Source organism: Gadus morhua, chromosome 18 (genome assembly GCF_902167405.1).
Source record: "Gadus morhua chromosome 18, gadMor3.0, whole genome shotgun sequence".
In the NCBI taxonomy this organism is placed as follows: domain Eukaryota; kingdom Metazoa; phylum Chordata; class Actinopteri; order Gadiformes; family Gadidae; genus Gadus; species Gadus morhua.
The window spans coordinates 23,997,873-24,020,942 of NC_044065.1; the positions used below are offsets into that span (position 1 = coordinate 23,997,873).

The window sequence follows — 23,070 nt, forward strand, 5'->3', positions numbered from 1 at the left end:
AAAGACAGTTTCCTCATGATGAAACTGTATATCACACACACACACGCACGCACGCACACACGCACACAGACACACACACACACACTCACACACACACACACACTCACACACACACACACACACACACACACACACACACACACACACACACACACACACACACACACACACACACACACACAGAAGAGTTGATGAGGCACATCTAGGATAAACGACAATGTTTCTTCCTAATCCTAGACCAAATCCTTATCTGTCAGTAAATTACAAAACAACCTCTCTGCATTTCTTCCATGGCTTTGGTCTTTTCACAGCTTTGCGGCCGATAGGCGCCAGGGGAGGAGGAGGCAGGAGGCGGGATAAGGGTCCATCTTTGTTGACCTCCCTGCAGCCATCCTTCTGGTGCCCCAAGCTGCTCCTTCACGGCTGGGAGCCATGCCCGTCGGCTCAGCGTGCACGGGTGTGTGCAGGAACATGTCTGTGTAATGGCGTTTATGCATTTGTTGTTGTGTGTGTGTGTGTGTGTGTGCGTGTGTGTGTGTGTGTGTGTGTGTGTGTGTGTGTGTGTGTGTGTGTGTGAAGGCCTTTTCACACTGCCAAGCAGATTTGGTCGCGGCTTGGCAGTGACCGAACTTGCCTGTGTAAAGCCAAGGGGGTAAAATCCCCCGTCGTCACAGGTGGCATTCGAGAAAGATGTTTTCAGTAGACAGCTGTCAGTTCACGCTGTCAGACCGAGAGGTAGGAACAACGGAGCGTCGGAGAAATGACATGGACCCGAAGTGAACTGACAGCTGTCCCCAGGGCTGGACTGGGACCAAAAAATGGCCCTGGCATTTTTGGCCATGGCAGCCCACTATGATTATTTATACGACATGCGGAGGCACACAACATACCAGAGGATATATCCGCATATTGTGCTGTTTCAACAATTAAAATAAAGCGCAGTAGTCTACATGGAAGAGAGTAACCATGTTAAAAAATTGATACGCTCTTTCACTATACTTGTAGAGACTTTTGCAGCTAGGTCAAATCCCCTCTGAAATTACTAATGCTTATAATATGTACTGTTTGAACCGTCTCATAATCAGCAAAAAATGCAAGAACACAGAACAACAGGAAGAATACAAAATATATGTATTATTTTATTAAGGCCTACACTAACTAAAACACAACAAATTATAACACAATAAGTCAAAGTGGCACCCTAAAGTATGAGAGAGAGAGAGAGAGAGAGAGAGAGAGAGAGAGAGAGAGAGAGAGAGAGAGAGAGAGAGAGAGAGAGAGAGAGAGAGAGAGATATTCTCCGCGCTTCCTTAACGTTTCTTCTCCATTTTTCTGTCAGTTAGTGACGTGACTGATTGACAGCCGAGGCCCAAGGGGCGGGACCTCGGCCCTCTGCTGTGTGTGTGATAGGGCCAGGGCCAGCCCAGAACCAATCATAATGAGTTATGGCCTGGGCCAAAGCTTTATTGAACTTTCAGGTTAGGTTGACAGCCCGCACAACCGAGAGGGAAGGAACGGACCTCGGCCCTCGGCTGTGTGACATGGCTGGGCCGGGCAGGTTCAAAGAAACCTCAAGGTAAACCTCGTCGGCCCAAAAGGGCCGGCAGCCCGATGGCCAGTCCAGCCCTGGGCTGTCCCGCATACGGCAACAATCCCTTTTTGTCCTCCATTGTAGCGGTTCAATCTTGACTTCAGAGAGTCAAAGACAAAATTCCTTTCCCCCAATTCCTTCTCCACCATGGCCGAGGATAACCCCCCACTACGAGTCTTTTTTGTGGAAGTACCAGAGAGTCGGAGAACCCGCCGCAGTCTTTAAGATTAATAATATCAGAGAATTACCCTATCAGTTTGTGTCCTGGGGACCTCATCATATCATTACATCTTCCCTTTTCTAAGGTGACTCAACTGGAATAAAGGGCAACAGTATTGTGTAAAGTTTTAACTTTACACAATAGCAGCATTTAAAAGTCAGGTTGTTCTCTGTATCTTAGGGAATAACATTCATAACAAATGTAACATTCAGTAAGGCAGTATTAAGTAAGAACGTTCCCGGGTAACCTGTAAGGAATAACAAACGTTAGGAGTTAAACTGTTCTCGGGTATCTGTAATAACATTTATAACAAATGTTATATTCAGTAAGGCCGTATTTAAGTAAGAATGTTCCGAGTTAACCTGCAAAGGAATAACAAAAGTTAGGAGTTAAACTGTTCTCGGTTATCTGTTATAAGTTCAGTCTCTCTGTTACAAATTCAGGCTTTCTTTGGGTTTGGGTTTTCTGTATATGTTGCATATGGCACATCTTGAGACTGTGGTCAGCTATCTGGGCTTGCATCCCCCCCAGGCCAGAATATGGACATCTCTTGCTAGCCTCTTCGTTTTTTCGATCCCTTGATGGCTGGGAGTGCACTTTTTTCAGCATCATTCTTCTCAGGGTGTTTGGTATCACTAGTTTGTTGCCTTTGAATATCAGTCCATCTTCAACTGTCATTTCACTATTGTAGTCCCAGTACAACTTTGGCCTCGTCCGGTGTTTCTGATCTTTTACCTGGCCATCCCTGGAGGAGGATTTTTTTTTACTGCTGTGAGGTTGAGTCCTTCTTGGTTTCTGTGATTATTTCCTGGAGTCTGGCGGGTGCTATGGGTAAGCACATCACTGCACACTACACACTTTGTATATCATCCTTATTTTCATTTTCATCTGTATCCTTTAAAATAGTTCCTGCTCAGGGCATCAGCCACGTGAAGTTCCCTTTCCTTTGTATTTCACAGTAATGTTGTATTTCTGGATCCTGAGGAGCATTTTCTGAAGTCTTAGTGGGGTCTCGGCCAAAGGGATTTTTCATTATGGTTTCCAAGGGTTTGTGATCTGTTTCAACTTCGAACCCCGTCCGAAACAGATACTGTAGAACTTGTCACAGCCAAAAATGATGGTGGCCAAATCCTCTTCTTTTGTGCATATCTTTTTTGTGGGTCAGTAAAGGGTTTTGAAGCGTAAGCTATGGGGACACTTCATCTCTTCTTGAGCACAGCTCCTATTCCACAACTAGAGGCGTCCACGCTCAGTTTGACTGGCTTTGATGCATCATAATATGTATGTACTGGAGCTTCTGTGACCATCTCTTTCAGCTTCTCAAAGCTCTTGTCTTGTTCCTCCATCCAGCTCCATTCTGTGGTCTTCTCTTACAGGATCCAGAGTGGGGCAGTTACAGTGGACAGATGCGGTATGAACTTTGCTAAGTATGTTCATCTCATCTCATCTTCATCCGCTTATCCGGGGTTGGGTCGCGGGCGGAGCAGCTCAAGCAGGGGGCCCCAGACTTTCCCTTTCCCGGGCCACATTGACCAGCTCTGACGGGAGGATCCGAGGCGTTCCCAGGCCGGGTGTTGAGATATAATCTCTCCAGCTAGTCCCTGGGTCTTCCCCGAGGTCTCCTCCCCATTGGACGTGCCTGAAACACCTCCCAAGGAGGCGCCCAGTGGGCATCCTTACCAGATGCCCGGACCACCTCAGCTGACTCCTTTCTAAGTAAAGGAGCAGCGGCTCTAATCTGAGTTCCTCACGGATGGCTGAGCTTCTCAACCTATCCCTAAGGGATAGGGTGAGAAGCTCTTGCGGCTCAGCTCTCTTTTCGTAACAACGGTGCGGTAAATCAAACGCAATACCGCCCCCGCTGCTCCGATTCTCCGGCCAATCTCACGCTCCATCGTACCCTCACTCGCGAACAAGACCCTGAGGTACTTGAACTCCTTCACTTGGGCTAAGGACTCATTTCCTACCCGGAGGAAGCAATCCACCGGTTTCCTGCTAAGAGTCATGGCCTCAGATTTAGCGGTGCTGATCCTCATCCCAGCTGCTTCACACTCGGCCGCCAGCAGATCCAGTGAGTGCTGAAGGTCACAGGCCGATGATCCAATGATGACCACATCATCTGCAAAAAGCAGTGACGAGATCCTCAGACCACCGAACTGCAACCCCTCCCCACCACGACTACGCCTCGATATCCTGTCCATGTATATCACAAACAGGATAGGTGACAAGGTGCAGCCCTGGCAGAGACCAACACCCACTGAGAACAAAACTGACTGGCTGCCGCAAACACAGCTCTCGCTTTGGGAGTACAGAGATTGGATGGCCCTGAGGAGAGACCCCTTACCCCAGACTCCCGCAGCACCTCCCACAGTTTCTCCCGGGGGACCCGGTCATACGCCTTCTCCAGATCCACAAAACACATGTAGACCGGATGGGCATACTCCCAGGTCCCCTCCAGGATCCTTGCGAGAGTGAAGAGCTGGTCCGTAGTTCCACTTCGGGGCGAAAACCGCATTGTTCCTCTTCAATCTGAGGTTCAACGATCAGCCGAACCCTCCTTTCCAGCACCTTGGAGTAGACTTTACCAGGGAGGCTGAGAAGTGTGATACCCCGGTAATTGGCACACACTCTCTGCTCCCCCTTTTTGAACAGGGGAACCACCACCCCGGTTTGCCACTCCTTTGGCACTGTACCCGACTCCCACGCAATCCCTGAATATATTTGTAGCTCGGTCTTGTTAGTGGGTTTTTGCGTTTTCCTGACTGCCTCCACTTTCTTGGTGTCTGGCTTAATTCCTTCTGCTGTTAGGATGTGCCCCATGTATGTGACTTCTTGTTCATTGAATGTGCATTTTTCTGAGTTGAGTTTTATGTTCTTTTCTCTCACTCGCTACAACACCCTTTCCAGCCTCTGGTTGTGCTACTCTTCATTTCCCCCCCATACGAGGATGTCATCAACGATCACCTCTACTCCCTCCATGTCCTCGAACATCATAGTCAAGAGTCTTTGATATATTTCTCCTGCTGTGTTCATTCCGAAGGGTAGCCTTTTGTATGCATAGCGACTGAAAGGGGTGTTAAAAGTGCACAGCGCTGAACTTTCTTTGTCCAACCTGACCTGCCAGTATCCACATTGAGCATATAGTGTGCTGAACACTTTTGCTCCTGCCATCCGAGCCATCACTTCTTCGATATTGCTCCTGTGTATATTTTATGTCATTTATTATAAGGTCTACTTCCCAGTCTTCACCATTTTTTGCTTTTACCATGTCTAAAACATTTCTTCTGAATCTAAGTCAGACTGTTCTTCTACCATGTGCACTGGCATTTTTGTTGCATATGCTTTGGACATGCACTTGCTTGAAAAGTGATTCAGCTTTCCACATTTTTTGCATTTTTCTCCATAGGCGGGACATTTTCCTTTCTGGTGGTCTCTGTCTGATACAGGACTGTTTTTACAGTCCTGTATCATGTTATGCCTGCGTGCCGTGACAGATGACGTTTGGGTCTTTTCCGCACGCTCCCGTTTGACTTCATTGATAGTGCACTCTCTGTCTAGACAATGCAGCAACACCTCTACCCAAGTCCCGCCCCTGGAACCACGGAGCCGTCTTGTCGCATTTACTTCCGAATGAACCGCCAATGGGTGTATGGTCTGGGAGGGTAAATTGGGGTGCTAGCTCAAGTTGGCGATTTACCTCGGGCAGTGATAACGCGCGGCCTGGGGAAAGAAACTGTCTCAGTCTCTCTGTTTTCGCTGCATGACAGCGGAGGCGATTGCCTGATCGCAGCACTACAAACGGTCCGTTATTGGGGTCATGAGAATCCTTCATGATCCTACAGGCTCTGGTTCTGCACCTCCTGGTGTTTAACTCCTGCTGGGGGAGGGAGAGTAGTTTCTGTAGTACGTTCAGCCAGCTGTACAACTCTCTACAGAGTCCTCCTGTCCTGGGGCAGAACTGTTGCCAAACCAGGCCGCGTACCTGTCAGCATGGTCTCGTCAGCTCCAGAGTAAAAGGATCTGAGGATGCCCAGGGAGACTCTGAATTAACCTAAGCTACCTGAGGTGGTATAGCCACTGCCTTGCCTTTCTCACCACAGTGTCAATGTGTCTTGACCATGTCAGAACATCTGTGATGTGTGAAGAAATACACTCCTCGATGTCAGAGTTTGGATTCAATGACAAAGATGAAGAAGTCCTGCAGCAATCACACACAATAACAATGTAAGCTACAAACGTCATAACAACAGTAATTCCTACATGCACATAAATGCATACACACATAAGCATCTCAAGTATCTAACAATAACAATTGTATTAATCAGGAAAGACTCACATGAATCATGCCAGCAGCTCAACATGCTATGCAACGGGAACGTCTGCAATGCTAGCTAACACAACAAGGTAGACCGCCAACTCAGCCGGTCAGCGGTCTGCAATACAACACTATCCCCTAGTGGCCGGAGGTAAACTCTGCATCCCCCCCCAGTCCGGAAAGCTATGAACGGGAATAGGTTAACGGACTCAGTCCTGTATCCAACGGCCCGTCTCGGGCTCGTAGCGTCTGGGTGGCCTCCTCACGCGGCACGGCTGTCCAAGATGGGGCGACTGCGACGCTGGAAGCGACGCATCTGGGTCGACGCCCGTAGGAACGGGGGCCCCCTGGGCCCCGAGACCAGAGGATGCCTCACCAGGGGGCTCCGGCGGGGAGGTGTCCAAAGCCGCGTCACGGGGTCCATCTGCCGCCTGAGAAACGACACCCCGGGGCGTCACTAGCCCAGGGTGGACAGGCAGGAGCTGGCGGTCCAAGGTCGCGGGCGGCGTCAACAGGGCAGCTGGCTGCTGCCGGGCGTAGGGGGTGGCTGGAGTGTAGCTGCGAAGGAATCGCCGGTTGCGCAAAGTCAGGCGCCCCGACCCGTCAACCCTAATCCGATACTGATCGTGACCCAGTGACTCCACCATGACCCCTGACTGATCCCACTTGTGTTGACTCGGGCCCTGCTGATTCTGGAGGAATACTGTCTCACCAAGTACCAATGGGCGGAGCGGTCTCGAGTGAGCCCTCAAAGACTCAGTGGTGCGGGACATCCGGGTCCGAAGGGCGTCCTCCTTCGCGGCCCATGCCTGGCGCCAGAGCGGTCGGATATGAGGGTTCGAGAACTTTTCTAGCCTGTTGACGAAAGAAAAAGAGTCTCGAAGGGGACAACCAAATATAATCTGCGCCGGTGAGAGGTTGCAGTCGGGGTCAGGTGTGTTGCGCAACTGCAACATGGCCGCAAAAAACGATCATGATCAAGACCACCAGTTGGGCCAGTGTTGGACACCAGAAGACGCTTAGCAGTCTTCACCGCAACTTCCCGCCCTCCCCATTCTACTGTGGAAAACCAACCGAGGACACGCGATGTCTGACGTCACATTGCTCGAAAGTTCCTCCGGCACGCCAAAGGTGGCAAAGAACGTGCGTAGGTGGCGAACCAAGCCAGCCGAGCCTCCCAGATCAGTGCCGCTGTGAGCAGAGACCTCCACCCAGCCCGAGATTCGATCACCGACAACCAGGTAGTGGCGGCCTCCATAATCAAGAAGTCAGCAACACCGCCTCAAACGGGGTGGATGGCGGTGAGGATGGTAGGGGGGGCGTGGCTGCCTGTGACGGAGCATTGCGGTTACAGTCTGTGCATCCATACCTGGTGGCTCGGATGTCCCTCGACATCCCGGGCCAGAAGATTATGGCACGCGCGTGCTGCTCCATCGCAGAAGCTCCTTGGTGGGCGGCATGGAGGTGCCGAAGGACTCCTTCATGGAGGGACGGTGGAACCACGACACAGTCGTGATATAGGAGGACGCCATCCTGCGCGTAGATTGACCCACAGACTGGTGACAGACTCGCTAGGGCAGGGTCATTAACATCAACCCTACCCTCATGCTCGATCAGGGACAGAAGGTGGCCGAGGCACGCATCAGCTGCTGTCTCTCGTGCGAGAAGGGACCATGAGATGGCTCCTAGTTCTTGTGCATCGTCGCGGATGGAAGCCATAAGTGCGGATTCTACAGTGTCAGGTACGCTAGGCGATCCCAATAAGAGGCCGTTCGCAGAGCCCGAGAGGGAAGGATGCCTCGAAGTCGCATCAGCAGCATGGTTGCTCTTGCCAGGTAGGTACACAATGTCAAAGCGCCATGGGAGGGTACGCTGCTTGAGTCTGAACAGGCGTGAGTTTGTTATCTCATCTAGTGTGCGGTCGCCGAAGATCTTCACAAGGGGCTTGTGCTCGGTGACCACGATGAGGTTGTCACATCCTTGCGTGAAGTATCGTGTCTGCTCCAGGCCCCAGGCCACGGCCAGGGCCTCTCCTTCGATGGCCGGATAGCGTTGCTCCGCCGAGGATAGGAACCGCGAACCGGCGAGGGTGATCCTCCATCCTCCGGGGCAACAGTCAGGTATGCCCGAAGTGCAGCTACAATGTTGTTGGAGCAGGAAGTAGCCAATGCCACGCCTGAACCAGTCAGGGCGGAGGCAGGTGCGTAGATCTCCACGCCCCCATGGATGGCCCCAATTATTGCCTGTTTGGATGTTTGGAAGGCTTCTTCCAATTCAGGGGACCATGAGAATTTGCAGCGTGGGCTGAGGAACGTCTTGAATAGTGTCGCGCAACTGGGCGTGGTTCGCCACCTGGTTGACCAGGCCAAACCAGCTTCTGATATCCGTCGTGGAGTCCGGGTTGGGAAAGTCCCGGATGGCGTCCAAGTACTTCGGAAGCGGCTCTATGGTGGCTTCTGACACCCTGAACCCAGCAAAGTCTACGCACCTCTCCGCAAATTGAAACTTATCTGGGTTCAACACAATGCCCGACCGGCCGACAAGTTTCAGGAAGTCGATGGTCCTCCACCAGTGATGCTCCAGGTCAGTTTCATAGTGGATAGTGTCATCCACACAACGTTCCTTGCGCTCGAAGTCCGAGAGGATGGCGTCAAAACGACGGTTGTAGCCGTCCCCAGATGACAGGAAACCTTGCGGCGCCCTGATGTAGCGCCAGCGGCCGAAGGGCGTGATAAAGGTGGTCAGACGATGGTCCGACACACGCAGGGGCACACTATGGTAGCCGTTCCAGGCATCCGTGACGGTTTTCCAGGTGTCCCCCGGGATGCGACGTGCAAGGTGGAATGGGGATTCAGTGGCGAAGGTTTCACGTTGGCAGAACTTCTTAAGAGGTGAAAGGTCCACGGTCCTGCGGGGGAGCCGTCGTGCTTCCTTGTGACTACCATACGATGGCACCATGTCACTGGCTCACCGTATGGCACACGTTCAATGACTCCAAGGGCTTCGTCCCTAAGGAGGTCGTCGTAGACTTTCTGCTGCCAGTGCAAAGGCACATTAGCCGCGGTGTGGCATGCCTTCGGCGTGGCTGCTGGGTCCACGTGCATTTCGATAGGGGGCCCCTCCATGCAAGGCAAAGCCTGATGAGGGCAAGTGTTGAATGTGGATGAGGCGTATCTCTCTAGTAGCCAATCGTTCATCCGACCATTGTTCTCCGGTGAGCAGGGGAACGGTAACGCCTGAGGCCGTGGTGGAGGGGCTGTAAGCTTGGGGCATGAGCACTGAGCGTCCTGGGGATTACCCTGGTCTGTGCAGCCACTGTCGGCAGACCTCGTAGCATTCACAAACAAGGGCTTGATTGGTATGTCACGTGCGCCAGGGCCATGCTCGTCTCTGGGTCCTCCACTGTTACCTGATGGGAAGTCCGCAGGGAAGAGGCCGAGGTTAAGCAGTGACTCGTAGGAGAGGTACATCGCTCGAACTGAGCTGCTCACGTACACCATCGAGCGGCAGGACGTAACACCACTGTCGCTGGGGGCTGTTGAGAGCCTAGCGAAGAATGCTCCCTCAATGGCTATGGGGGAGCGGTTGGCAGCTGACAGGCTAAGATTAACAGGACGCAGGTCATCACGCGAGAATCCGCAGGCGAGGAACTCCTCAAGAGACCACAGATCAGATTGTGCGCCAGTGTCTGCGATCGCGGATATGCTCACCTCATTGTCCAAGCCTCGGTGGTTGATGCTGCCCCGCGGCCCGACTGACCTGTCGACCGAGATGGTGATTAAGACTCGGGGGTGGTCTCTTAGCTTGGCCCGCCTCCATTCCCCCCTGGAGAAAATGTGGTGCCCGAGCCTGATGGGTGTGGGACCACCGATAGTGCTGTGTGTCATCTGAGTGCGGCGACGGCCCCCGCAGCGTTGGCCAGGGCGTGCTTTGAGTTGAACCGATGAAATCTGGGAGATCGGCACCGATTCCATGGCAGCCTGCTGACCGTCGTTGGATGGCTGTTGACGCCTCTCCTGTCGGCGGGCCCTATAGCAACCGACACAAATCTGGTGAGGCTTGGTATTCCAACCGCGAGGTCCCTCCGTGAAGACCTTAAAGGTGCTTTTACAGCCCAGGCACGAGGCTTGCCTAGCCCTGTCTGTTGGGGCTGGGGTCGGGACGGGGCCCGTCTGTTGATCTCTCCGTAGGCGCTGGAATGACGACATGGCTGATAGAGTGGACGACGGGAGAGCATTGCGGGCCATTTCCTTGTTCTCAACGACTGCAATTACATCGTTCACTGGTTTTGTCAGAATGTCAGGTATGTGGATGAGGCGTATCTCTCTAGTAGCCAATGGGAGGGCATTGCGGGCCATATCCTTGTTCTCAACGACTGCAATTAGATCGTTCACTGGTTTTGTCAGAATGTCAGGTATCCCCAGTGTCTCGCGGCGTATGTCTGAGTCGGTAAATCCGTGATCAGAACATCACGGATGATGTGGTCGGTATAGTTCCACATCCTTGCCACACTCACATACCGCAACGTAGGCGCATGTCTCCGCCTTCCCTCGCACCCTGGCGGTGAAGGCACGGAATGCTTCATCACGCTCCTGGTGCAACTGAAGCAGCTCGGTGCGCAGGACACATGTGTAGGCCTGTCGCGATATGCAATAAAATCAATAATTGCCGGATAAATAAAATGAGCAATAATATTTGCCGGGCCGCAATAATTTCCATTCTCACTCTTTTTTTTTAAAATCATTGCTTTATTGGCCTAATCTGAGTAAGAAATCTATTGCCATAAACAGAAATATTATAGGCCTTATTACACGGGTCTTCTCAATGCCGTGGGAACGCTCCGTTCACTGCCATAGATAGTCCGGTACTTGTCAACCCCAGCGTCTTCGTTTGCTAAGCAACGTCAACGTCTTTGAAGGACTATTCTCTGCTGATCAACACTACGAATGCTTCTAACGAATAAATTGTAAAAAAGACACCATGGAAGTTATTTTTGTCTTTGGCAAGTAGCCTTGTAATAAGCTGGGATGATGTAGTATAGAACAGTCGCCGGTCATTATCTAAAATAAGCCCCCTTTCAGGGTGAAGCAAGGCACCTCCGCTGGCCGGTCGGTCGCCCTGTTCGCCCTGTCGGGCTTATTTTCCCGATAGTGACCGGCGCTCTATGCATTATATATATTATATATATTTAGCAGGGTAGGCCTATAGTAACAAATGTCGGGTTTGAAATCGGGCTCCGGCTCATAATTACAGGGCACAACGAGTGAAACCCCCTCGTCAAGTGTCAGTAGCCGCGTTGACATGGACACATTCTGTTCCGCATAGATTTCTATGCGGAACAGAAAATGATCATGTATACGCCTCATTCGAATACAATTATCTGTTCGGCATAGATTCTATGCGAATAGAAGAGGTGGTGTAGTCCGTTTTTAATCGCCATGTACTGCACTTATTCCGAATAGATGGGGTTTTTAATTTGAGCAGCCGCAGTAGTGTCGCAATGCGTCCACTGAGCCTCCATCTGTACTTTTAAGCACACCGAACTTCACCGCTGTCAAGGAAAGTGGATTTATTGCCTGATTCACGTCTTGTTATCACTCCGTAAAAGTAGTCCGGGTAATCGTGTCCGGTGCTAAGCGACGGGACATGGGGTGTTTATTTAATGACGTGTTCGCGTATCGTAGTGTCCGCGCGCGTCCGAGGGTAACTGAATGAGTAGGCTACTAGTAGTACTTTGCAGGACTGAACGTTAAAATACTTCTTAACTTAGAGAGATGGCAGCTGCAGTAGTCGCAAATGGACCTTCGAGGATCCTGGTCACTAAATTCCTGTAAGACCACTCTCTCCACCAGTCTTGGCTGCCGACTCGCATCCAAATTCCTCTTGTTTGCGGCGGAGCTTGAGGTAAATATAAAGATCTGACGAGAAATTGACGTTGCTGCGCTGTCCTCCTCCTTCTTAATTGAAGGAGCAGGCAGAGAAAAGCTCTCTCCTGCTGTGCTTTCATTCAAATCAAATTAAAATCCCCGATAGTGATAAGACATCCATAATGTCGCCGCCGGTCCAGAGATGTGTCAGGTCGTGCGCGAGAGACAGAACGGACACTTTTGTTACTGTCCATGTATACAGTAGCCTACATTCGGAAACACATTTTAGGAACAGATCTATGCCGCATAGAAATCTATGCGGATCAGATGCGGATCAGAGTGCCATGTAAACTCGGCTACTAACTTGTTGCATTGGTCTGTGTGGGGAGGCGGAGTCCTGGCGCAATCTTGTTTTACACCCTTTTATTTAGTGTTTCAATTTTATTATTGTTTTTGGTGGTGTTTGGTTTTTATTCAAGAGCATTTTTTGTTAATAATTGATTATTTTTGGTGGTTTTGGTTAATTTATTCTGGATATTTTAAATGTCTTCCAGACGTCCAGTTCCAGGTTCTTTAAAAATAAAGTTTATTGATCTTCGAAAGGGTGTACTTTATCATTATATAGTTGAAAAACGGCAATATTATCGCTTATCGCAATAATTCCTGGGGCAATTAATCGCCCAGAAAAATTTGTTATCGTGACAGGCCTACACATGTGGCAACCGGAATGACGGCTAGTGAACGCATGGCAGCGATCAGATCCACCAGGGGTCCGGAGGTGATGTTGGGATTGGCCTTCAACATGCTATCTCCAATTTCAGGCCCAGCGCACTGAAATAACTGGAAAGGGGCGTGAGCAGCCCCGACGCCTGAACCGGTGCGAAAGACGTCCCAGCGACGGATGAAAAAGTTCCATTCCTCTATCGTCACGCCAACATCGACCTTAGGCCGATCAAGTTTCGGACCATGCGTAGTCGGGATCTGGGCCGGCGGGTTCCGATGGACAAGTCCGTGATTCGTCAACAGCGCAATGGCGAGTGCTTCAGACACATCTCCGGTCTCAAAAGCGCAGCCAGGAACAGTACATCCAACGACAACCATGACTTCTTCATGAAGAAATACACTCCTCGATGTCAGAGTTTGGATTTAATGACAAAGATGAAGAAGTCCTGCAGCAATCACACACAATAACAATGTAAGCTACAAACGTAATAACAACAGTAATTCCTACATGCACATAAATGCATACACACATAAGCATCTCAAGTATCTAACAATAACAATTGTATTAATCAGGAAAGACTCACATGAATCATGCCAGCAGCTCAACATGCTATGCAACGGGAACGTCTGCAATGCTAGCGAGCACAACAAGGTAGACCGCCAACTCAGCCGGTCAGCGGTCTGCAATACAACACTATCCCCTAGTGGCCGAAGGTAAACTCTGCAATGTGGACTAGCAGGTATTTGAAACTGCTCACCCTATCCACGGTAGTCCCATTAATCCACAGTGGGGTATTCATCCTCAGTTGGTGTCCTTTCCTAAAGTCCACAATCATCTCCTTGGTTTTTGTGACATTCATGAAGAGGCAGTTCTCCAGACACCAGAGTGTCAGGTCCGCCGCCTCATCCAGGTAGGCTATCTCCCGTCATTGTCAGAGTTCAGCCCCACCATGACTGCTCTCTGCATCAATTTCTTAGCCATGTGTGGGATGAACATCACAAGACTCATGGGTTTGGGCTTTTGGGAATCCATTTTCTTTATGTTGGGCCAAGGGTCACATTTCCACTGGGCGTGAAATGGATTGGATATCTCTCTCTCTATTTACAATTACATCATAGCATTTAGCAGACGCTTTTATCCAAAGCGACTTACATCAGTTGATACACACATTGACAAACCGACAGCAGAGTCAACAATGCAAGGCGACAGCCAGCTCGTCGGGAGCAGTTAGGGTTAAGTGTCTTGCTCAGGGACACATCAACACTCAGCTAGGAGGAGCTTGAGATCGAACTAGCAACCTTTCGGTAACAAGACAACTGCTCTAAGCCGTCTCTCTCTCTCTCTGGCCAAGATACCAACTGATATAGATATGTAGTATAAGATGATAATTATTTACGTATAACTACTTGATATATATGTAGTCATTTTGGACTTTGAGAACCTAATCACTGTAGGTTTGTCTCCAGGTCTCCATGAAACCCTGGCTCTGCTCACCTCTCAGCTCCACCCCGACGCAAACCCCGACCAGGACCTGCTCTTCCTCCAGGATGTGTTCTCGGAGAGAAGCATTGCTTACCTCATGAAGGTATGGTCCCCATGTTGTACACAGTGGTGGGTAAGTTACTTAAAAAAAGTAATTAGTCACAGTAACTAGTTACTTCTCCCAAAAATTCACTCAATTAGTTACTCCAGCCCTGGCTGGAGTAACAAATTAAAAGTAACTATTGCGTTACTTTCAAGTACATTTTTAAATGCTCAAATGTGTCAAATAACTTGGACCCCACCTCCACCCCTCTTTAACGGAACTCAAATACATGTGCATGTTCATGCAAGGAAGCATTGAATGCATGGAAGCATGTTACCTTGAAAGATGTTTGAATAAGTTTGAATTACTTGAGAACGACGTGGGAGAGGCATTTCATGATTACACTCGTTCCTTTATCTTCTTGGAGGGAAAAGTAATGGCTATCCTTCCATTAAAGAAGGCTTTTTTGGGATTATTTGGGCTCACCATTCCTGTTTTTCGTTGACTCACTTGTGTCGTTGTGTGTCCGCCTATGTGCTCTTTCAAAGTTGTGTAAACAACACCCGTCAAACACTACCTCTGATAGGCTTATCATGAAATGTTACTGTACCTCAGACAATCGTCATCGTTTATGCGATTGTCTCGTGCTCATTAACCAAGGAAGAACAGTAAAGAGGGATTTAGTTGGTCTAATGAAAAAACAGCTCAGCTCAAAACTGAAAGTGTCGAACCAAGGCGGGGTCAGGGTTTTTTAAAGAGGGCGTCAAAATTGGTTATTTAGCTATTCAACATTTACACTGATATTACTCTGAGTAATTTAACAGATGCTTTAATCCAAGGTGATGAAGTAGTTCACATAGTATTAACAAAAAAACTGTTGGTGGTTTGATATCCAGCTGAAACATGATGGAATACGTCACAAGCTCAACTCATAACGTCGTGCCTCACCCCCTGTCTCTCTGCTCTACTTCATCCAGATTCATGGTAAGCTGAAGCTGTATGAGAAGCAAAGCCCTGTGCCGGTCCTCCACAATGCCTCCTGTCTGGTGGAGGACGTAAGTACAGTTTGTTGTGACAAAGCAAATCACACAAGATTAACAACATGTACGATCATGGAGACGTATGGAGAAATGAAACAGGTTATTTATCTGACTAGCTGGCGGACGAGCTGCACTGCGGACCCATGGAGAGTGATGAGAGAGAGCTGCTCTACCTTCTGAACACACCCCACCTTAAGGTACCCTAGTATACTGCTACAACTGAACACAGCCCACCATAAGGTACCCTAGTATACTGCTACTACTGAACACAGCCCACCTTAAGGTACCCTAGTATACTGCTACTACTGAACACAGCCCACCTTAAGGTACCCTAGTATACTGCTACTACTGAACACAGCCCACCATAAGGTACCCTAGTATACTGCTACTACTGAACACAGCCCACCTTAAGGTACCCTAGTATACTGCTACTACTGAACACAGCCCACCTTAAGGTACCCTAGTATACTGCTACTATTGAACACAGCCCACCTTAAGGTACCCTAGTATACTGCTACTACTGAACACAGCCCACCTTAAGGTACCCTAGTATACTGCTACTACTGGACACAGCCCACCATAAGGTACCCTAGTATACTGCTACTACTGAACACAGCCCACCTTAAGGTACCCTAGTATACTGCTACTACTGAACACAGCCCACCTTAAGGTACCTGCTGTGTGTGTGTGCTTGCGTGCGTGTGTGCTTGCGTGCGTGTGTGTACGCGTGTGTGTGTGTGTGTGCATGCGTCACGCCGGTAGGCAGCACGCCGGCATGCCGCACCAACAAACATACAAGTATAACATCCGCCGCTGTGAACTGCCATCGTTAATGCAGCAGAGAAAAGAATATACTTTAGACATTAGTATCTAACATGTGCCTAGTCACAGTGCTACGGATCGCCTTCAAACAAGCCCTGGCCAGTGGCCGCATCTACAAACAACTGAGGCAAACCCATGATCCCGTCCCGCAACCACCATCGGACGGTGAAGACCTCCCCGTGGATTTTAACAACTACGTGTGCCAACTTCAGTGCCATGAATGGACAATGTTCGAGACTCATGAAAGACAATTCAGGAAATCATTGGATATCAAACTACTCCAAGAAAGAGCGCACTTTGCCTGCTCCGGCGATCCTGCGAAGTGGAGTTAAAGTGGCATCCATCCAACTGGAGTATTCTTCCAAAATGGAATATTCCGCACAGGAAATATCAACGGGAAAGAGTTCGGATTACCACTACTGAAATACGCAACACGGATTCTAAAGAAGTTTCCATTGAGCGATAAACATCCAACGGAGTTGACACCAGCTTCCATTACTTCCTGGATTGAGAGACAGCTGATCTTCGTGAGAGACGTCATCCAACCATCACTCAGCAGAGGGGCAGCAGACGAACGCCACAAACGCCAAAGGAGAGTAAGCAGAGACAAACTGTCTCTGCTTACTGCTATTGACATAATTGAAAAAAATAGCATGTTTCCCTCCCCCCCGCCAACCGTCAATAATACTACTGACGTCTATAAGTACTATATGGCCAAATGTCAATCACCCCCGACGCAAACGCTGACCCCGCCCCCTTGGCCCACAAGCTTGGGGACGGTTATCCCAGATTATTATCCATCCACTGCTAAATTCACTTTTGAAGAAGTAGATAAAGTTATTTCTCACCTGCCCAATAACAGTGCCATTGGATACGATGGGGGTGACGTTATGAGACCATCAAAGCCAGAAAACCCCAGTCCACCCAAATACTAACATATTTATTTAACACCTGTTTGATTAATGGTAAGGTGCCAGGATCATGGAAGGGGTCCCTCATCCATAGAATACCTAAGAAAGACAATATTCCAAGCGACCCATCCACATGGAGAGACATCTCTCTCCTTCCCACTGTCTACAAAATTGTTATGAAATGTCTGCTTGGCCGCATCTTCCCAGGGCTTGTGGACACAGGCATCCTCTCACCCAAACAAAAAGCTTACATAGCCAGACAGGGTATGAACGAGCATGTGTTCTGCCTTAAAACTGGAGTCGATGATTTTAAACATGAATCATGTAAACTTTTTACTGTATTCCTAGATTTTAGAGATGCCTTTGGAACACTATCCCACAAAATTATGCTGAATGCACTGAAGGAGATCCATCTACCTCAGCCCTTTGCAGACATCATAACGGATGTATATAAGGGATATTTTCTGCAGGTGATCTGTGGACACCAACTCACAGAGCCCATTCCGCTCCAGGTTGGGATTAAAACAGGCAGTGCGGTGAACTTCATCCTTGCCATTAACCAGTGGCTCAAGTGGCTGGGTCAGTGTGCACCACCTGATATCAGATCCCCAAACCCTGTTCAGGGTTACGCTGCAATGTCGAGGTGTCCTCCAGAGACGAGAGTGTCATACATAACATGCTGGCCAGAACAGATGAATTTCTTCACTGGTCAAAGCTGGAGGTGAAGCACACCAAGTGTGCAGCTCTTTATGAGCGACGCAGTGGTGGCAACCGCTGGTATAAAGCCAAATCTGACAAACCGCCCTCCTTCACAATAACGGGGCAGCCTATCAGGGTCTACTCACGCCACGAGTCATACTGGTTCTCCACTACAATAACTCGCTCACTACCATTCTCAACTCCCTCGCTCCTGTTAAAACTCGGTCTGTCTCGTTCTCCCATTCTGCCCCTTGGTTCACCCCTGAACTCCGCTCCATCAAGTCCAAAGGACGTCAACTTGAGCGTCTCCATAATAAGACTGGTCTCACTGTCCACCATGACATGTACAAAAATCATATCTTACAGTATAAGGACTCTATTGCTTTAGCCAAATCTACTTACTATTCCAGTCTCATCTGTTCCAACCATGGCAACTCTAAGGCACTCTTTTCACTCCTCAACAAAATCCTTCAACCCCCAGATCTCCTACCCCCCCATCTGTACTCTTCGGACACCTGTGACTCCCTCCTTCTGTTTTTTTAATCAGAAAGTTGAAAAAATCCACCAGCACTTGTGCCCCACTCCCTCACCTTCCCCCTCCTCTGAACCTCTCCCCTACAGTCTGCCATTTTCCTCTTTCCATCTCACTGATCCCTCTGCTATCTCTGATCTCATCTGTAAATCAAAACCATCCACATGCCAGTTAGATCCCCTCCCTACTGCCCTGGTCATATCCTGCCTCCCCTCACTGCTCCCTCTTATTGCTGCCATCATCCACTCCTCTCTCACTACTGGTTCAGTTCCCTCACCCTTCAAAACTGCTGCTGTCTCCCCAATCCTCAAAAAACCTGGTTCAGATCCCAACAACTTTAACAACCTCCGTCCCATTTCCAACCTACCTTTCGTCTCCAAAATACTTAAGAAAATCGTTGCTTCTCAACTCCATTCCCATCTATCTCAAAACAGTCTATATGAACAGTTTCAATCTGGTTTCCGTCCCCGTCATAGCACTGAAACGGCCCTTCTGAAAATCACCAACGACCTTCTTATTGCAGCTGATTCTGGTTTAATCTCCATCCTCATCCTCCTTGACCTGAGTGCGGCCTTTGATACAATTTCCCATACCATCCTCCTCAATAGATTATCCTCCATCGGCATCACAGGCACCCCCCTTGACTGGTTTCACTCCTATCTCACAGACCGCACTCAGTTCATCCAACCCAAATCCTTCCGTTCCCAACCCTCCCCTGTCTCCTCTGGTGTCCCTCAGGGCTCTGTCCTGGGTCCCCTCCTTTTCATTACTTACCTCCTTCCCCTTGGCCTTATTTTTCGTAAATTTAATATTCTTTTTCACTGCTACGCGGATGACACCCAGCTCTACCTCTCCACCAAACCCAACTCCATCCTCCCTCCCTCATCCCTAACAGATTGCCTCTCTGAAGTACAAACCTGGTTCACCTCAAATTTCCTCAAACTTAACAGCAATAAAACAGAAATCCTTTTAGTTGGTACTAAATCAACTCTACTCAAATCTGACAGTTTTTCCCTCTCTTTCTCTTTCCCAGAGCTTTCAGCCGCTCTGCTCCCAAACTCTGGAACTCACTCCCACCTCACATCCGAAATATTGACTCCCTCCCTCAGTTCAAATCCTCTCTCAAACCCACCTTTTCAGGATAGCATTTTCACTGTAGTTGTCATGTTTTTTTTGTTTTTTTTTACTCGCACTTTTAATGGTTTTGTTATTTGTTTGCCCTTGTTTTAAATTGTTTTAAATTTGTAAAGTGTCCTTGAGTGACCTGAAAGGCGCTGTTAAATAAAATGTATTATTATTATACACCTATCTTGGCCATAACATCAACATTGCGGCTGAGTGGGGGGAGCAGGCACAGGAGCTATGTAGTGCCTATAAGAACAGAATCTATCTAATTGATTCCTCCCCACTCCCTGTAGTCATGAAACTGGACGCTATCAGAGAGGTGGCCCTTGCAAAGGTTCAACACCTCTTTGCAAACGTCCACATCCTGAAAAATGTCTTACAGGACATGAACAATAAAACAGTTCAGGCTGTCCGAAAATGGCTAGGGCTGAACTCACACTCTACCCGGGACCTTATCTTCCTCTCACGTAAAGAGGGGGGGCTGGGTGTCCCAAACGTGGAATGGGTTACACTGCTACCAGGCTGACACACCTCCTCAGCATGCTCAACAATGATGATGCCACTGTCAGAGAGCTTGCCAGAGCTTCCCTCATGCTGGACCTCAGGAAGAGGAAGGTCCCTCTGGCCAAAGCAGGCCAGGACAGCTTCTTAGGCTTTGGGAGGAAAAGCAGCGGGAAACTGGACACACAAGCTGCAGGCTTTGGAGTTCGGTCGGACTAGCCGGACCTAAATGATCCGTGCAACAGAATGTCAGTCAAACTGGAATGGACACAACAAAACTCACACACAGCACCACAGGCATCTGATGTAGTTGTCACCGACCCTTCTGTAACCGCAGAGGCAACTGTATATCACAAAGAGGCACAACACATATTACAGAACACAACAGCAAGGAGATTCCTTCTCAACGTAAAACAAACAGAGACCAAACAACACTGGACTGGACTTAGAATGCAGGGAAAGCTAGCATGCCTAGACTTTGCCGACCACTCTGCTTCCCACTCCATGTACAAAAATGCTGCTGTTGGGGAGGACATCCTCTGTTTCACTGCCAAAGCTAGGCTGCAGGTGCTACCTACCAAATACAATCTGGCATTATGGTATCCTGCACACCACCATCCACACTGTATAATGCACTCTGGACATCAACTTGAATCAGTTGCCCATGTTGTGAATGGCTGTACTATGTACAAAGGACTGTATATTGCACGCCATGACCGACTTGTCGATCTAATTTCCAGTAATGTTAAGGAAGGATCTCTAGAAAATGTGACCATGTACAAACATTCACGCATCATGCCGGAATGGTTTAACAGCTCTATTGATGTGATGTGTAACATCCCAAATACCCCTCATGTTGTGTTTTTAAACAGAGACAGAAGGGATGTGCTCTTACTTGAGATAGGCTGTGTATTTGATCTGTACATGGAAATTGCTTTCAACGATAAAATCATTAAATACCAGCCCATTCTGGAAATACTAAGGGACCTAGGCTACCAATGCAAGCTAATAGTGTTTATTTTTGGAAGCTTTGGGCATGTCCACAACCGTGTTTTCAGTGGGTTAAGGCTGGCTGGGTTCTCCTGCAGAAAATCTAAACAATTAGCAAAGTTCTGCTTTATATCAGCAGTGATAAGCAGCCTGGCAGTGTGGCGCAGGAGATGTTTTTTGTACCCTTGAACAATGACTTATCTTATCTCTGAAATATTTGAATCTTGTCTCTTGTAATGTGATTGGTGGATTCAAATAAAGAATTTAATGTGCGTGCGTGTGTGTGCACCCAGGCGGTCCTGGCCGCCCATGACACGGTGGCCCAGAAGAGCTTCGACCCGGTGCTGCCCCCGCTGCCCGAGGACCTGGAGGAGGAGCTGGAGGAGGAGTCGGTGAAGATCGTCCGTCTGGTGAAGAACAAGGAGCCCCTGGTGAGAGGCCAGGCCCCCTCCGGCACAGCTTGGGAACCACCGCTGTATGCTGAGTGGCTGGCTGGGTTCTCCAGGGTGTAATGCTGTATGCTGATTGGCTGGTTGGGTTCTCCAGGGTGTAATGCTGTATGCTGATTGGCTAGTTAGGTTCTCCAGGGTGTAAAGCTGTGAGCTTATTGGCTGGTTGGGTTCTCCAGGGTGTAATGCTGTGAGCTTATTGGCTGGTTGGGTTCTCCAGTGTGTAATGCTGTGAGCTTATTGGCTGGTTGGGTTCTCCAGGGTGTAATGCTGTATGCTGATTGGCTGGTTGGGTTCTCCAGGGTGTAATGCTGTGAGCTGATTGGCTGCGTGTTGCAGGGAGCTACGATACGGAGGGACGAGGTGACGGGCGCGGTCATCGTGGCACGCATCATGAGGGGAGGGGCTGCCGACCGCAGCGGTAAGGAGTGAACACACACACACACACACACACACACACACACACACACACACACACACACAGATCCACTAGCCCAGGGGTAGGCAATTAAAATCCTAATGGGTCCAGTTTCAAAAAAAATCCTCAAGCTTGGGTCCGGGGGTCTATCACACATTTTTTATGACCGTTGTTTTCACTGATATAGGACTGCATGTGTTTTATGTACCAACAGTCAAGGTGTGCATTATGATTCAGAGGCATATTTAGCCAATATAAGTACTTAAGGCGCTAGTAGTATCAGTGTCTGTTTGGTCAACAACTGACTATCAGATCAAATTAAGGTCTTCATTTCAATAATATTTCAACAGTGTTTATTAACCTAAAACATATTGTCCAGCAGGGGGCCACATAAGTGTTAAAGTGCATTCAATAATATCCAACAAACAATACCACTTATTTCCACATAACAATTAAACATTGTAATTTAAATTTTTGCTATTCAACTGCACATAAAATAGAAAATAAAAACCTGAGGGCTTAATAAAAAACCTACGCTCCTTTAAAATTAAGAGCTGAACTTAACAATAAAAAAATGATATGACTGTGCTAAACTTATCGCTCTTGCTCAGTGTGAGAAATGAGCTCTAGCTTCTCCTGCCAGGGCTTTAAATCTGGGCTGGAGTGGTGTCAGGGCCATTCTCATGCACATCTGTAGGTGCTCATCAGTGAGCTTGTTACGATATTCATTTTTTATTATGTTCATTGTGGAGAAAGCGGCCTCACAGCTGTATGTTGAGCCAAACATGGTCAGGATGTGCAGGGCTACCTTCCTCAGACCTGGGTAGGCTGTCTCAGATAGGCCCAGCGTTTGCCCACCTGAAGAGCTGTTTGACTTCCTGTGTGAATCCCCTCATATCTGTGATCAGGAATGGGTTCTGGATGAACAGGGTGAGCTGCTGTCCAAAGCTGAAGCTGTCAAAACGCTTGCCAAAGTTGACAATCAGCTTGTCAACAAAGTCAACAAAAGGAGTCTGATCTCTCTCACCCTGGACCTCCTTCACTGTTGGGAAGTTTGCACACTCTCCCTGCAGGTCTTCTTTGAACACCTCAAGTTTCCTCTGGAAGGAGCGGACAGCTGTCATGAGGTCACCAATTGAACTGTCCTTGCCCTGTAGCTTCAGGTTCAGTCCATTCAGATGAGAAGTGATATCAACCAAAAAAGCCACAATGTGCATCTTCCTCTCATCTTCTAAAAAAAGAGAAAGGGTTTTGCTTTCTGGCTCTTCAGCTGTGCCAAGAAAGCTGAGATCTCTTTTCGAATGGACCAAAAGCGCTCCAGCACCCTGCCTTTGCTGAGCC

General features: G+C 48.8%; 1 protein-coding gene across 5 annotated transcripts in view; it reads left to right on the plus strand.

Moving 5' to 3' along the window:
* LOC115531471 (MAGUK p55 subfamily member 3) overlaps positions 1-23,070 on the plus strand; it is a 50,153-nt gene that overhangs the window by 3,001 nt on the left and 24,082 nt on the right. For all 5 annotated transcript variants that reach the window (XM_030340769.1, XM_030340773.1, XM_030340772.1 and 2 more), the window contains 6 exons: positions 312-457; positions 14,184-14,302; positions 15,220-15,297; positions 15,399-15,479; positions 21,156-21,293; positions 21,651-21,732. In XM_030340769.1, the coding sequence (XP_030196629.1) occupies positions 433-457; positions 14,184-14,302; positions 15,220-15,297; positions 15,399-15,479; positions 21,156-21,293; positions 21,651-21,732 (523 nt within the window). In that variant the 5' untranslated portion in view covers positions 312-432. The remainder of the gene's footprint in view (positions 1-311; positions 458-14,183; positions 14,303-15,219; positions 15,298-15,398; positions 15,480-21,155; positions 21,294-21,650; positions 21,733-23,070) is intronic.